At 40.4% G+C, this 13,037-nt stretch overlaps 1 protein-coding gene across 1 annotated transcript; it reads left to right on the forward strand.

The window, feature by feature from the left end:
* Positions 1-5,003: 5,003 nt before the first annotated feature.
* On the forward strand, positions 5,004-8,739 carry LOC132833369 (interleukin-8-like). The gene is made up of 4 exons (XM_060851589.1): positions 5,004-5,116; positions 5,625-5,760; positions 7,496-7,579; positions 8,030-8,739. The coding sequence occupies exons 1-4, from the start codon at positions 5,053-5,055 to the stop codon at positions 8,052-8,054; spliced, it is 309 nt and encodes a 102-aa protein (XP_060707572.1). The 5' UTR covers positions 5,004-5,052; the 3' UTR covers positions 8,055-8,739.
* Positions 8,740-13,037: the final 4,298 nt, after the last annotated feature.

Here is a 13,037-nt window from a genome sequence, read left to right on the forward strand (position 1 = left end):
TGCCTCACAGTGCCTGGGTCCCAGGGCTTGAGTCCAGCCTCGGGCATCTGTCTGTGTGGAGTTTGCACATTCTCCCCGTGTCTGTGTGGGTTTCCTCTGGGTGCTCCACAGCCCAAAGATGTGCAGGTCAGGTGAATTGGCCATGCCACATTGCCCACTGGTGTCACTGCTCACTGGTGGTGGATGGGGTAATGTTGAGGGTGGTGGATAGGGTGCAAATCAAATGGGCTGCTTTGTCTGAGATTGTGACAAATGTCTTGAGTGTTTTAGGAGTTGCATCCATTCAGGCAAATGGAACGTATTCCATCAAACCCCTGAAATTTGCTGATGGTAGACAGAATTTTAGGAGTCAGAAGGTGAGTCTTTTTTTTAATCTCAGGATTCCCAGCCTCTGAACTGCTTTTGCAGTAACTTTTAAGCACCATGGCAAATGATAACTCCCAGGTCATTGACAGTGGAAGATTCAGTGATGGTGACACCACTGTGCTAGAATGTCTCCAAACAGTGGAACCTTTTCCCCCATTTTCCCATTGACTTCAGTTTTGCTAGGCATCCTTGATACCATACTTGATTGAATATTATTTTGATATCAAGTGCAGTCACCCTAATCTCTTCACTTGAGTTTAGCTATTTTGCCCATTTGAACAAAGGTCAAAGTCAGGGGTTGAGTGGCCTTGGCACAACCCAAACTGGGTATCAGTGAGCAGGCTCTTGCTGTCTAAGTACTGCTTGACTATCACTATCAATTACACTTCTATCATGAGTGAGTGAGCTCTAAGGACTGTAACTGGCCAGATTGAATGCCTTTTTGCAGACTCGATATACCAGAGCAGTTTCCATCTTATTGGGTAGATGCCAGTACTGCAGTTGTACTTAAAGATACAATGACATGTGACAGGAACCTTAACTGCACAGCTAACCATCCAATTAAAGCCACTTACAAGAACATTTAAAGAACATGTCCCATCCATGCCATCATGGTAGAAGTGGCTGCTATTGCTTTAACAATGGGCTACTGAGGGAACTATGCCCCTACAAATGAGGAATGTTAACAGTGTAAAGGATTCCGGGTAATTCAAGATGGTAGGGTGGATGGGAAAAAATTGTGACTCTAAGAGCTGCTCCTTTCTTGAGGTATTTTAGGTGTTAGAGGTGATTTCCTCGAATTCCAAGAGCAGTAATTAGTGTTTTATATGCTGTTGCATTATTTTGGAGCTTTGGGGGAAATCAGATCAACACAATGGCACTTTAAAAAGGAGGAAGAGAACAAAGGCAACAAACACATGGTCAATGAGAGAGAGAGAGAGAGAGAGAGACCTCCACTGCTGTCTGACACAGCAGTGAATCTGCACAGCTACTACCTTTACTGTTTGAGTTCAAGTATTTCTGGACATCAGAGTGCGACTAAGAAAAATGAGCAAATAGCAAAATTCACAGCTGACCTTGGAGAAACATTTGTTGGAAGAGCTCACAGCACAGGAGCAGAGAAGTGCATAGTTTTTAAGTGTAACTTTGCTGTCTTTTTTTCTTAGTGAGTAGAGTGGGTTATTCCTGCTTATATGTTTTATTGAGATCTGTCTCTTGATTAAAATTTGCCTCCTGATTTCCCTCTTAAGTATACTCTTTATACTTTGAGTCTTTATACTCTAAGGATTCACTCAATCTCTGCTGTCCATACCTGACATATGTTTCCTTCTTTTTCTCAACCAAACCCTCAATTTCTTTAGGATAACTAGGGAGAGACTAGGGCCCCTCAAAGATCAGCAAGGCAGCCTATGTGTGGCACCGCAGGAAATGGAGGAGACACTAAATGAGTATTTTGTATCAGTATTTACAGTGGAAAAGGGCATGGAAGATATAGAATGTATGGAAATAAATGGTGACATCTTGAAAAATGTTCATATTACAGAAGAGGAGGTATTGGATGTCTTGAAAGTGGATAAATCACCAGGATCTGATCAGCTGTACCCTGGAACTCCGTGGGAAGTGAGGGAAGTGATTGCTGCGCCCCTAGCTGAGATATTTGTATCATTGATAGTCACAGATGAGATGCCGGAAGACTGGAGGTTGGCAAATGTGGTGCCATTATTTAAGAAAGGTGGTAAAGACAAGCCAGGGAACTATAGACCGGTGAGCCTGACGTTGGTCCTGGTCAAATTGTTGGAATGAATCCTGAGGGACAGGATGTACATGTATTTGGAAACAGTACATGATTTGGGATAGTCAACATGGCTTTGTGCGTGGGAAATCATGTCTCACAAACTTGAGTTTTTTGAAGAAGTAACAAAGAGGATTGATGAGGGCAGAGTGGTGAATGCGATCTAAATGGACTTCAATAAGACATTCAACAAGGTTCCCCATGCGAGATTGGTTAGTAAGGTTAGATTTCATGGAGAGCTAGTTATTTGGATACAGAACTGGCTCAAAGGTAGAAGACAGGTGATTGTGAAGGATTGTTTTTCAGACTGGAGGCGTGTGACCAATGGTGTGCTAAAAGGATCGGTGCAGGGTCCACTACTTTTTGTCATTTATATAAATGATTTGGATATGAGCATAAGAGATATAGTTAATAAGTTTGCAGGTTACACCAAAATTGGAGGTGTCGTGGTCAGCGAAGAAAGTTTCCTCAGAGTACAACATGATTTTGATCAGATGGGCCAATGAGGTGAGGAGTGGCAGATGGAGTTAAATTCCAATAAATGTGAGGTGATGTATTTTGAAAAGGCAAATCAGAGCAGGACCAATACACTTAATGGTAAGGTCCTGGGGAGTGTTGCTGAATAAAGTGGCCTTGGAGAGTGCAGTTTCATAGCTCCTTGAAAGTGGAGTCTCAAGTAGATAGGGTAGTGAAGAAGGTGTTTACTGTACTTTCCTTTATTAGTCAGAGCATTGAGTGTAGGAGTTGGAAGATCATGTTGCAGCTGCACAGAATGTTGATTAGGCCACTTTTGGAATGTTGTCTGCAATTCTGATCTCCTTATATAGGAAGGAAGCTTTGAAACTTGAAAGGGTTCAGAAAAGATTCACAAGGATGTTTCCAGGGTTGGAGGATTTGAGCTATGGGAGAGGCTCAATAGGCCAGGGCTGTTTTCCCTGGAGTGTCGGAGGCTGAGGGGTGACCTTATAGGAGTTTACAAAATCATGAGTGGCATAGATAGGATAAATAGACAAAGTCTTTTTCCTGGGTTTGGGAGTTCAGAACTAGAGGGCATAGGTTTTGGGTGAGAGGGGAAAGATATGAAAGAGACCTAAGGGGCAACTTTTTCATACATGTTTGGAACGAGCTGCTAGAGGAAGTGGAAAGTGAGGACTAAAAAGGTGGTGCTGGAAAAGCACAGCCAGTCAGGCAGCATCCGAGGAGCAGGAGAGTCGACATTTCCAGCATAAGCTCTTCATCAGGAATGGGGGGGTGGAAAGGGGCTGAAAGGTAAATAAGAGGGTGGGGATGGAACTGGGGGGAAGGTTGCTGGGAATGCAATAGGGAGATAGAGATGATGATGATAGAAATGATGGACGTTTGTACAATTACAGCATTTAAAGACATCAGGATGGGTACGTGAATAGGAAGGGTTTAGAGGGATATGGGCCAAGTGCTGGCCAACGAGACTAGATTAATTTAGGATATCTAGTCAGCATGGACAAATTGGACTGAAGGTCTGTTTCCCTGCTCTACATCTCTATGACTCTATGAACCCTGCTCCCATGCATCCACACCTCACTCAATTACTGAGGCCAGCTGCTTCACTCCAACTTCTTGAGTGTAATGTAATGTTGAGGTACCGTCTCTTTGAGCAGTGACTAGTGTGGCATGACTGAAGCTGTTAAGCTGCCAACCCCCTGATTAGGATGGTGGCCAGTGGGAAAACACTGCTCATGCATCCACTGATCGTTGATGCAATGTTAGTTTCCATTTCTGCTCTGACAGCAGACTCGATAATCAGGAGCAGAATTCAGCCCAGACGTTTAATGTTTCTGAATTATCATTACTTGACATTTTTTCTGAATAACTGATTTTGTTTTTGGGGGGGAGGTCAGTATCTCTTATAGCACACTAATTGCCTAATATGTTAATAGCATTTTAATAATACAGAACAGGAACATTGCTGAAAAATGGCACCTTTAATCGACTGCCTCCATCTTGCACGTATTAGAATAATTTGCATGAATATCAATAAAGGGAAAATCAATATAAATGTTGTAGTTTTGTCACCTTGCCAGTTTGGCAATGTCCCGTCACTGTAAAGCTGTGTCTGTTAACTTTCTACACCCCAGTCCAACACAGGCATCTCCAAATCATGAATGTAAGTGTTGCTTTTCTTTTACTTGGTTATCTTGCAAATTGTCCTGATGAGTACAAAACAAAACGTTTCAACAAAATATGTTCCTTTTTCAGCAATATTCATCAGATTTACTCCATTTGTAAACCCAGAACATCATGAGTAGGTTTCCTGACAGGTTAAATAATTAGTAGCATATCTGATGGAAGTTTAAAACTTGAAACAAAACTCAATGGAAAATGGCTGCAGACTGAATTCACTCTTGGGGTACAACTGTATTTAAGTATTTGAATAATCTAATGTTACGTTTCCACAATCTCACTCATTATCCAAGCAAAGGAATCTGTAGAAACATTGCTTATTCAATAATGACCTTCTTCACAAACCTTTTGCTTCTGTTCAGCTCTTGGCTGTTTTTTGATGTTTAAATGTTCAGTGAGCTCAGGGAGTATTGGTCATTCTGCATTGGAAATGGTTAAGTAATTTTTATAGCAAGAAAATATTTTCTCAATAGTGAATAGGCGACGAAAAAGAAATCTGATCCTTTTTGCACATGACTTATTCTAGTTACATAATCTTTAACACGTTCTGCTAATGATGAATGCAATACATTTAACCACAACCTTCTGGAAATGCCCTCCAGCCTACGTCAACTTTTATTTGTGACTCACAGGATTTAGACAATAAATACAGATGTTGAATAATGTGGATCAGACATAGACTGCAACAATATACAAGAGTAAGAAGATAAAGTATATTGCACAAGGAAATCACAATGAACAGCAAGGTTACTCTCATCACCCTTACTCTCTTTGTACTTTATGTGGCTGCCACACAAGGTAAGACATGAATAAACTCTAGAATTGCATGTTATTTATTCAGAACCTAGAATTAAATTTGAATCCGCTCGCAAACAAAATTCATTCTAAAGTTCTTGTTTTGGAATTACTGTTGTAATTATCCATGCATTTTCCACAATACATTGAATGGAGGCAAGTAGAAATTTACAGTGATCTACATGTTTAATTCAATGTTTTAGAGAAAGTTCAATGGAAAGTGATAATGAAAAGGATGTTTTCATGTCATTGAGATATGGACCTAACTATCTAAGCCAGCATTAATTGCCCAGTCTACATTGGCCATTCTACATGTCCCTCAAGAATGCGACAGCAAGTTGCCTTCTTGAATCACATAGCTCTGAGAGTGATGGAAAACCTTTGCGAAATTAAATGTCAATAGCAGGAAGTTAGAAATTAAATTTCAGTACAAATAAGAAGGTACACCTCTGAAAAAGAAAATTCAGCTCTGTTTTCAGAACTAATCCTTTGTATATTTTGATTTTTGTAGCTGCATCCATTGGAAGAACAGGAATGAACCTGCGCTGTCAGTGTATCAAAACAGCTTCAAACTTCATCCATCCGCAGTTCATGGAGAATATTGAAATCATTCCAAGTGGGCCCCACTGTGAAAACGTGGAGATTATGTAAGTGTTTACAATGGAATATTTATGAATCGTATTTATTTTAGAAATTACATTTAATTATTGTTTTAATAAAATGTTGTTTTAAAATATAGTCAAAATAGATAAAACAACCTGCAAGTAGTACAAAATAGCATTGCTTAAAATGCTACAGGACTGTCACTTCATTTAGGCGTCTGGGTCTTTAACATTTAGAGTTTTAACTCCTCACTTCATTTATTACTGGGAAAGAAATAACTTGAAATGGTCACTTGTAAAATTTCCTTTTGACTCAAACAGAATGTAATTTGTCCATAGCGATGCAATTTACTTTAAAAAACCCAGAAAACTTGGAGACTCAAGTGTTAAGCGATTTCACACTATGTTAGGCATGTTGCTGAGCTTATCCACTTAAACCTTTGCAATTGAGTAGCATGGAACCAGGGTGCAACCTTCTGGTGAGTAAATAAAACTCACCTACCTATTTTGGCTTAGAGTTATCAGCCCCCCCATCCCTTCTCCGGCCTCTCACCCTCACCTTAACCTCCTTCCACCTATCACATTCCCAACGCCCCTCCCCCAAGTCCCTCCTCCCTACCTTTTATCTTAGCCTGCTTGGCACACCCTCCTCATTCCTGAAGAAGGGCTTATACCCGAAACATCGATTCTCCTGCTCTTTGGATGCTGCCTGACCTGCTGCGCTTTTCCAGCAACACATTTTTCAGCTTCGAGTTATCAGCAGTCAAGTCAGAGAAGTCTTCCATCCAGTGATGGGTTTGCTTCCCCACAACCAAAAAAATAAACCAAACCTGTCAATCAAGAGTGAACATGCATCCTGGCATTGAACTGTGAACTCTGCCAAGAAAAGATTAATCTCTCAGGAACTGGTATATTATTGCAAAACTTGCATGACACTAAAAAGACTCCACTTGGCTCTCTTCCCCATGGGCAATAGCCATTTATTGATCATCTGATATTTGTCAGAGCATGGATTTTAACCCTTGCTCAGAGAACTGCACTATTAGGAGCCCCACTGATTGGTTTGTGAGCACTGTAACTTAAAATGAAACATCTGAATCCATTGCCACCAGTTTTCTGGACACAAGCATAAAAATGTACCATAATCTATCTTTTCAGGACATTGAAACTAATTTTATGTTTTTTCGCAAGCTTGGGAACTTAAAACGGGTAGATCAATGTTATTTCACTAGCTCCAGTTCATAGTTTTAGCATCAATGTCTTAACTCTCTGAAACCTAATCAAAGTGGGCACCAAATATATCATCAATGTTTTTATTCACAGCTCCTCCCAGCCACTGTCACTCACTGGTAGGGAGCTTATTCTTCCACTGTTTGGAAGGTGCCTGCTTTAACCAGGATACAGGATCTGTACTGCAACATGACAACCATCTTGATGGCACTGGTTTCAAGTCCAAACCATAGCTCAGAATTAATTATCAACAACTTAATCCATGTTCCCAAAAAAACAACGTTACCCAAACAAATATAGGGTTTAATGATCCAACAAGATGCCAACTAACAGAGTTGGTGCCAATCTTTCCAGTTATTCACAATGTCACATCACAGATTGATCATGGATCTCACACTGGGTCTGCTGTCAAGTGCACACCATCCCCAAACCAGGAAGATGTTAAAATAGAATTAAAAATTTCAATAGCATTGTTTTGATAATGTTTGTTTTACCCATGTTCTGATAACGGACAACCAATTTGAAACGTATGTATCTTTTACTCCTTTAGTGTCACTCTTCAAAGCAGTGATCGGGTTTGTCTGAATCCCAAGTCCCCCTGGGTGAACAAAGTTATTAACAGAATAATGAGTCGGTAAGTTTCTACTCCTGTATAGGTCAAGGAATGGGCAGGGGAACGCCGTTCCACTGTGTATCTAGTTAGAGCAGTAAAAGGTCCTTGGTATACGGCATATAGTGCAAACCCTTTTGAATCATCACTTGTATCTTGCAGAAAGATCAGAATATCCAAGATTTTACGATAGAAAGGATATTAAGGAAAATTCAGTGATCCACAGTTTGCTCTTGGATCCATATTGGAAGATATTTAATAGGAAGGGTAGGAGTTCAGGGAAAAACACTATTGCACTGCCTCTCCTAACTGCTTGAGTGCAGTTGCTGACAGGGGCATGGGATTGCAGCATTTAAGCAGTGCTTTAATGCCTAAAGACCAGATATCCACCAAGAGGACCTCAAAACTACCACAAGTCTTTATTGACCACAAGCTATACTACAATTGTTTTATTAATTTTCATATATCCCACAGTTCCAAGAAGACTAAAGATCAATGAAGATAACGTCACTGCACAATGCTGAAGAAGCTGACAAATACCATTCCAAGGACTCTGTCGAACTTAAGGCTTCATATTTGCTTACCATCTTGTTCAGAATTTCCAAGATCACAACAGCCAGTGTTTGTATAACTGTCTGAAGTCAGCATTCAATATTTATGTATTTATTTATTTAACAATGTTTGCACTTGAGAATGAAACAGGTTTTTTCTGTTTATTGTATCTGATTGACAGAATCTTGTAGACTGCAGATCATTTGGACATGTGATTTCCATGTGATAAATAGCAGCATTTGTTGCATAAATAATTATATTGACAAATTGATGGTAGATTGTCAGTTGGCAGCACTACATCAGTTTCTCAGGTTGCACTGTATTATTATCAGTGGAAAATTAAGTTTACAACATTCCTTTGTTATCATATTCTTTCAGATTTGTGGTCACATTAAGATGTTGCAGGACACAGTCATGTAGAGGGAATTTATTTATCACTGTGATCTATTGTCAGGATTGTGATTCTGAGCAGCTCAATTATTAATTACAAACCACCATTTTAATTTATACACTTCAATATTTATGAGCACTCAATTTTCTATTAAACTATTTTACTTATATCTATTATGTGCAGAGAATAAATCTTAATGTTATCAAAACTGAATTTTTCCTGATTAATTTAAATTTTTCAAATGTATTGCACTGCTTGGAGTTTTTAATTTTATCAAGAAATAAATTATTTCATTTATTTAATGCTTAAAATGTGCAATGTCTTGCTTTCTAAAAAATGACTTTATCATAAACAATTGGTAAAAATATTTTGAAATTGGGTGAAAAACAAGAATATGAATTTACTGCATAATAATGATTGCCATCCTCTACAGATTATTTGGATTGTCAGGGATTCATTTTCCAAGTTTTGTTGCAAGTAAATTGCGGGAGAATACTGGAAATAGATATTATGGTTTGAACATAGTATCTGTCATTTTCGACTTGCTTAGTTGAATTGAAAGTGCTTCTCAATGTTTGAACACTTTGTCTTTAGCATTAATAGTCTCGGACACCAAACTCTCTCTCTCTCTCTCTCTCTCTCTCTCTCTCTCTCTCCTCCAATCTCTGCTGCTTCATTCTATTCTTTCACCCTTCATGTTAATACTCTCTTTGTTGCCTCCTCTTTGCTGTCCAGCTAAATTGTAATGAGCAGCATATTACTGCTGCAGGTCATACTGATTCTTGTCCATAGCACCACCCTGATGTAAATGAATAAACCTCCAAAATATTCAACATAACCTTGAAGTTCATAAGTTCACAAGTTATCGGAGCAGAGTCATTGAGTCTGCTACACCATTCGATCATGGCTGATATGCTCCTTTCTTCTCCTCCCTTCTCTCCATATCCCTTCAACCCATTACCAATTAAAAATCTGTCTAACTCCTTCTTAAGTTTACTCACTGTCCCAGCATCCACCACACTTTAGGGTACCAAATTCCACAGGTTCTCAACCCTCTGGGAGAAGAGGTTTCTCCTCAACCCTATTTTAGATGTGCTTCCCCCTTATCCTAAGACTATCACCTCTCATCCTGGAATGCTCCACTAGAGGAAGCATCCACTCCATGTCTGTTTTATCCACACATTAATCATCTTGAATACCTCCATTTGATCTCCACACATTCTTCTAAATTCCAAAGAGTATAGGCCTAAACTCTTCAATCTTTCTTCATACGACAAACCCCTCATCTCTGGGATGAATCTAGTGAACCTCGTCCGAACTGCCTCCAATGCCACCCATCTTTCCTCAAAGAAGGGGATCAAATCTATGTACAATACTCCAGGTGCGGTCTCAACAATGCCTGGTATAGTTGCAACAATAATTCCTTACCTTTATATTCTAGACCTTCAGCTATAAAAGCTGTTGTGCCTGCCACACAGTGTGTTTGAACTCTTATATCTAGCAAAAGAACTGTGAGTTAACTCTTAATAATAGTAAAATAATAATACGCATTTATTTGACATAATTAATATTAGAACAACAAATACACTATGAACGAACAATAAACACTACAAAACTATCATATGCTTTAACTTAACTCTGGATGATGATATACCACCACATTAGAACTTGGCCAGGCCCCACATGGCTAAGTCGTCTGGTCTTCTTCAGATGGTTTCGGAGGTGTCTTCTCTTTCGGTGGTTATTCTAGAGTTACCATGCTGAATGTGGTTTTGTGGTGATTCTTATACTCCAAAGTCTTTGTGGCCTGTTAGGAGGGTCTTAAGTATCTTCTAATGGATCGATTAAGTTTGATCACCCTGATCGATCGGACCCAACCAGGTGTTGGCACGCTGATGGCATGGTGGTTCTTAAGTGCCCATTACTGGAGGTGCTGAGTGCACATGGCCTCCTCCAAATAAGGGTGTGAGGTGCCTCCATGTCTGTAGTACACCTCGATGTTTCTGATTGTTCTTTTCAGTTGTCCCATTCAAACCCAAATTCGGGTACGTATTGTAGGGTCTGCAGCTACCAGGTGTGTTTACAAACTGTCACAAAGCTGGTCCTTTTTTCTCTAAATTACTGCGTTCTTGATTTTTTTCTTCAAGGGGGGCATAAAACAGCCCAGGCTCTGAAACAGCTGAGTTGGTGCAGAGATTAATGGTTTATGGGGGCCCTTTTTGTTTACCCTTAAACCTCAGGCCAAAAGCTTTCATGCTTAAGAAATAACTTGGATAATGAAAGGGGAGTGGCCAGTCCTGGAAGCTGAGGTTTTTTTGGTTCAGTTACAGCAGGGGATGTGTGAAACAAACTGCTGGACTTCTCTCACTCCTTACAAACTGTAAGCCTTTTGTTTGAGTTTACCTTTTGTGCGAAGAGATGTGTGTATTGGGACTGTTGCATGTATTTTCAGAACAGCATCATTTTGTCAGGTTTGGATAGGATAAGTTATCGGGTATTCTTTTTTCTGTTCTTTGTGTTTCATTCCGTAATTTTGTAAATACATTTTGTTTGTTTAAAACTTAGCAATTGACCCAGCTAATTTACACCAGGAATATCCACTGTACGCCTAGCTAAACAAATAGTAAAGTTACGGTCTGGGCTACCTGCTGAAAACTGTTTTGAGGTTCTTGGCCTACTCCATTACAAGCCTGTCTAGATTCTGCAGGATGTGGATTAGCGCAGACACTTTGGTCAAGGCTGCTTCCAAGTTCCCAGCATGCTTTAATGACTGTCCATCTTTTGTAACTCCATGATAAGGTCATTGCTTTCCATCATAAGTTCATTATTTTGAGTGCCCCTTCTGGTCACAGTCCCTCCTTTTGATCCTGTATGTGAAGCGTGATGGGTAACGTAATTAAAAAAAAGCTCTTGTGCGGTGACTACACAATCATCCAAGTTCAAGCAAAGCATAATATATACATAAAACAATATACGCTTACAGAGAGCATATGAGAATCAAGCAAACGTCGTAAACTAAATAAATAAGGAGAACTGAGCAAATACAAGACAGATTCATAGCGAAAGATACAATTACCAAACAATGTTATAAAGTCATAATAAAAGAAGTCATAAAGAAAATTGAATAAACATTATTCATATCTGATGATAACTATGATTCATTAGGCCTAGTCAAATATTTGTAAGGTCTCAATAAGTTCAGGGAGACTGTAAGTCGATTGAGGTCTCCAAATTCACTTTGTTTGACAGCTTATTTTTCCACCGGGCAAATTTAACAGTGAGGATGGTGAGGCATACCAGGGTAACCAGAAGTAGCAACACAGACACAAGGCAACCCTCGGGATGGATTTGTATGTTGGAGCCCCAGTCCCGTAAATCCACCCACCAAATCATTACTTAAACCTCCTTTATCTGTTTGGTACTGTGGGCCTGCTGTATTACCTTGCTGAATGTTCAATGGGCTGTGGCCAACTGGGCTCGAGTCTGATGTAACTCCCCCGGTAGGGGCTGGAGTCCGGTGTCGCACCTCTCCAGAAATTCCCCCAGTGTTTGCCAGAGTTCCTCACTCAGATTGAATTCCACCCTCTCTCTTCTGTGTATTCTTAATAGCAGCACTAGGCCTATCCTGGCAGGTATATGTAGCTCACTACAGAAGGTGGTCTTGGTGATATTACATTGGGCCATCCCATACTGCCCTGTACTGCCCCATACTGTCCCATTCTGATACTGTCCCATACTGATACTGCCCCATACTGTCCCTTATTGATACTGTCCCATACTCTCCTATACTGTCCCATACTACCGCATGCTGATACTGTCCCATACTGTCCCATACTGATACTGTCCCAGACTGTCCCATACTGATACTGTTTAATACTGATACTGTCCCTGATACTGTCCCATACAGATACTGTCCCATTCTCATACTGTCCCATACTGTCCCACACTGATACTGTCCCATACTGTCCTATTCTGATACTGTCCCATACTGTCCCATACTGACACTGCCCCACACTGTCCCATACTGATACTGTCCCATACTGGCCCACACTGTCCCATACTGATACTGTCCCAAATCGCCCCACACTGTCCCATACTGATGCTGTCCCATACTGTCCCACACTGTCCCATACTGATACTGTCCCATACTGGCCCATACTGTCCCATACTGATACTGTCCCATACTGATACCGTCCCATACTGACTCTGCCCCATACTGATACTGTCCCATACTGATACTGTCCCATACTGTCCCATACTGATACCGTCCCATACTGATTCTGCCCCATACTGTCCCATATTGATACTGCCCCATACTGATACTGTCCCAAACTGTCCCATACTGATACTGTCCCATACTAAGTCAAGAGTGTGGTGCTGGAAAAGCACAGCAGGTCAGGCAGCTTCTGAGGAGCAGGAGAATCAACATTTCGGACATAAATCCTTCGTCAGGAATTCCTGATGCCCAAAGTATTGATTCTCCTGCTGCTCGGATGCTGCCTGACCTGCTGCGCTTTTCCAGCACCACACTCTCGGTCT

Source organism: Hemiscyllium ocellatum, chromosome 36, assembly GCF_020745735.1.
Source record: "Hemiscyllium ocellatum isolate sHemOce1 chromosome 36, sHemOce1.pat.X.cur, whole genome shotgun sequence".
Classification (NCBI taxonomy): domain Eukaryota; kingdom Metazoa; phylum Chordata; class Chondrichthyes; order Orectolobiformes; family Hemiscylliidae; genus Hemiscyllium; species Hemiscyllium ocellatum.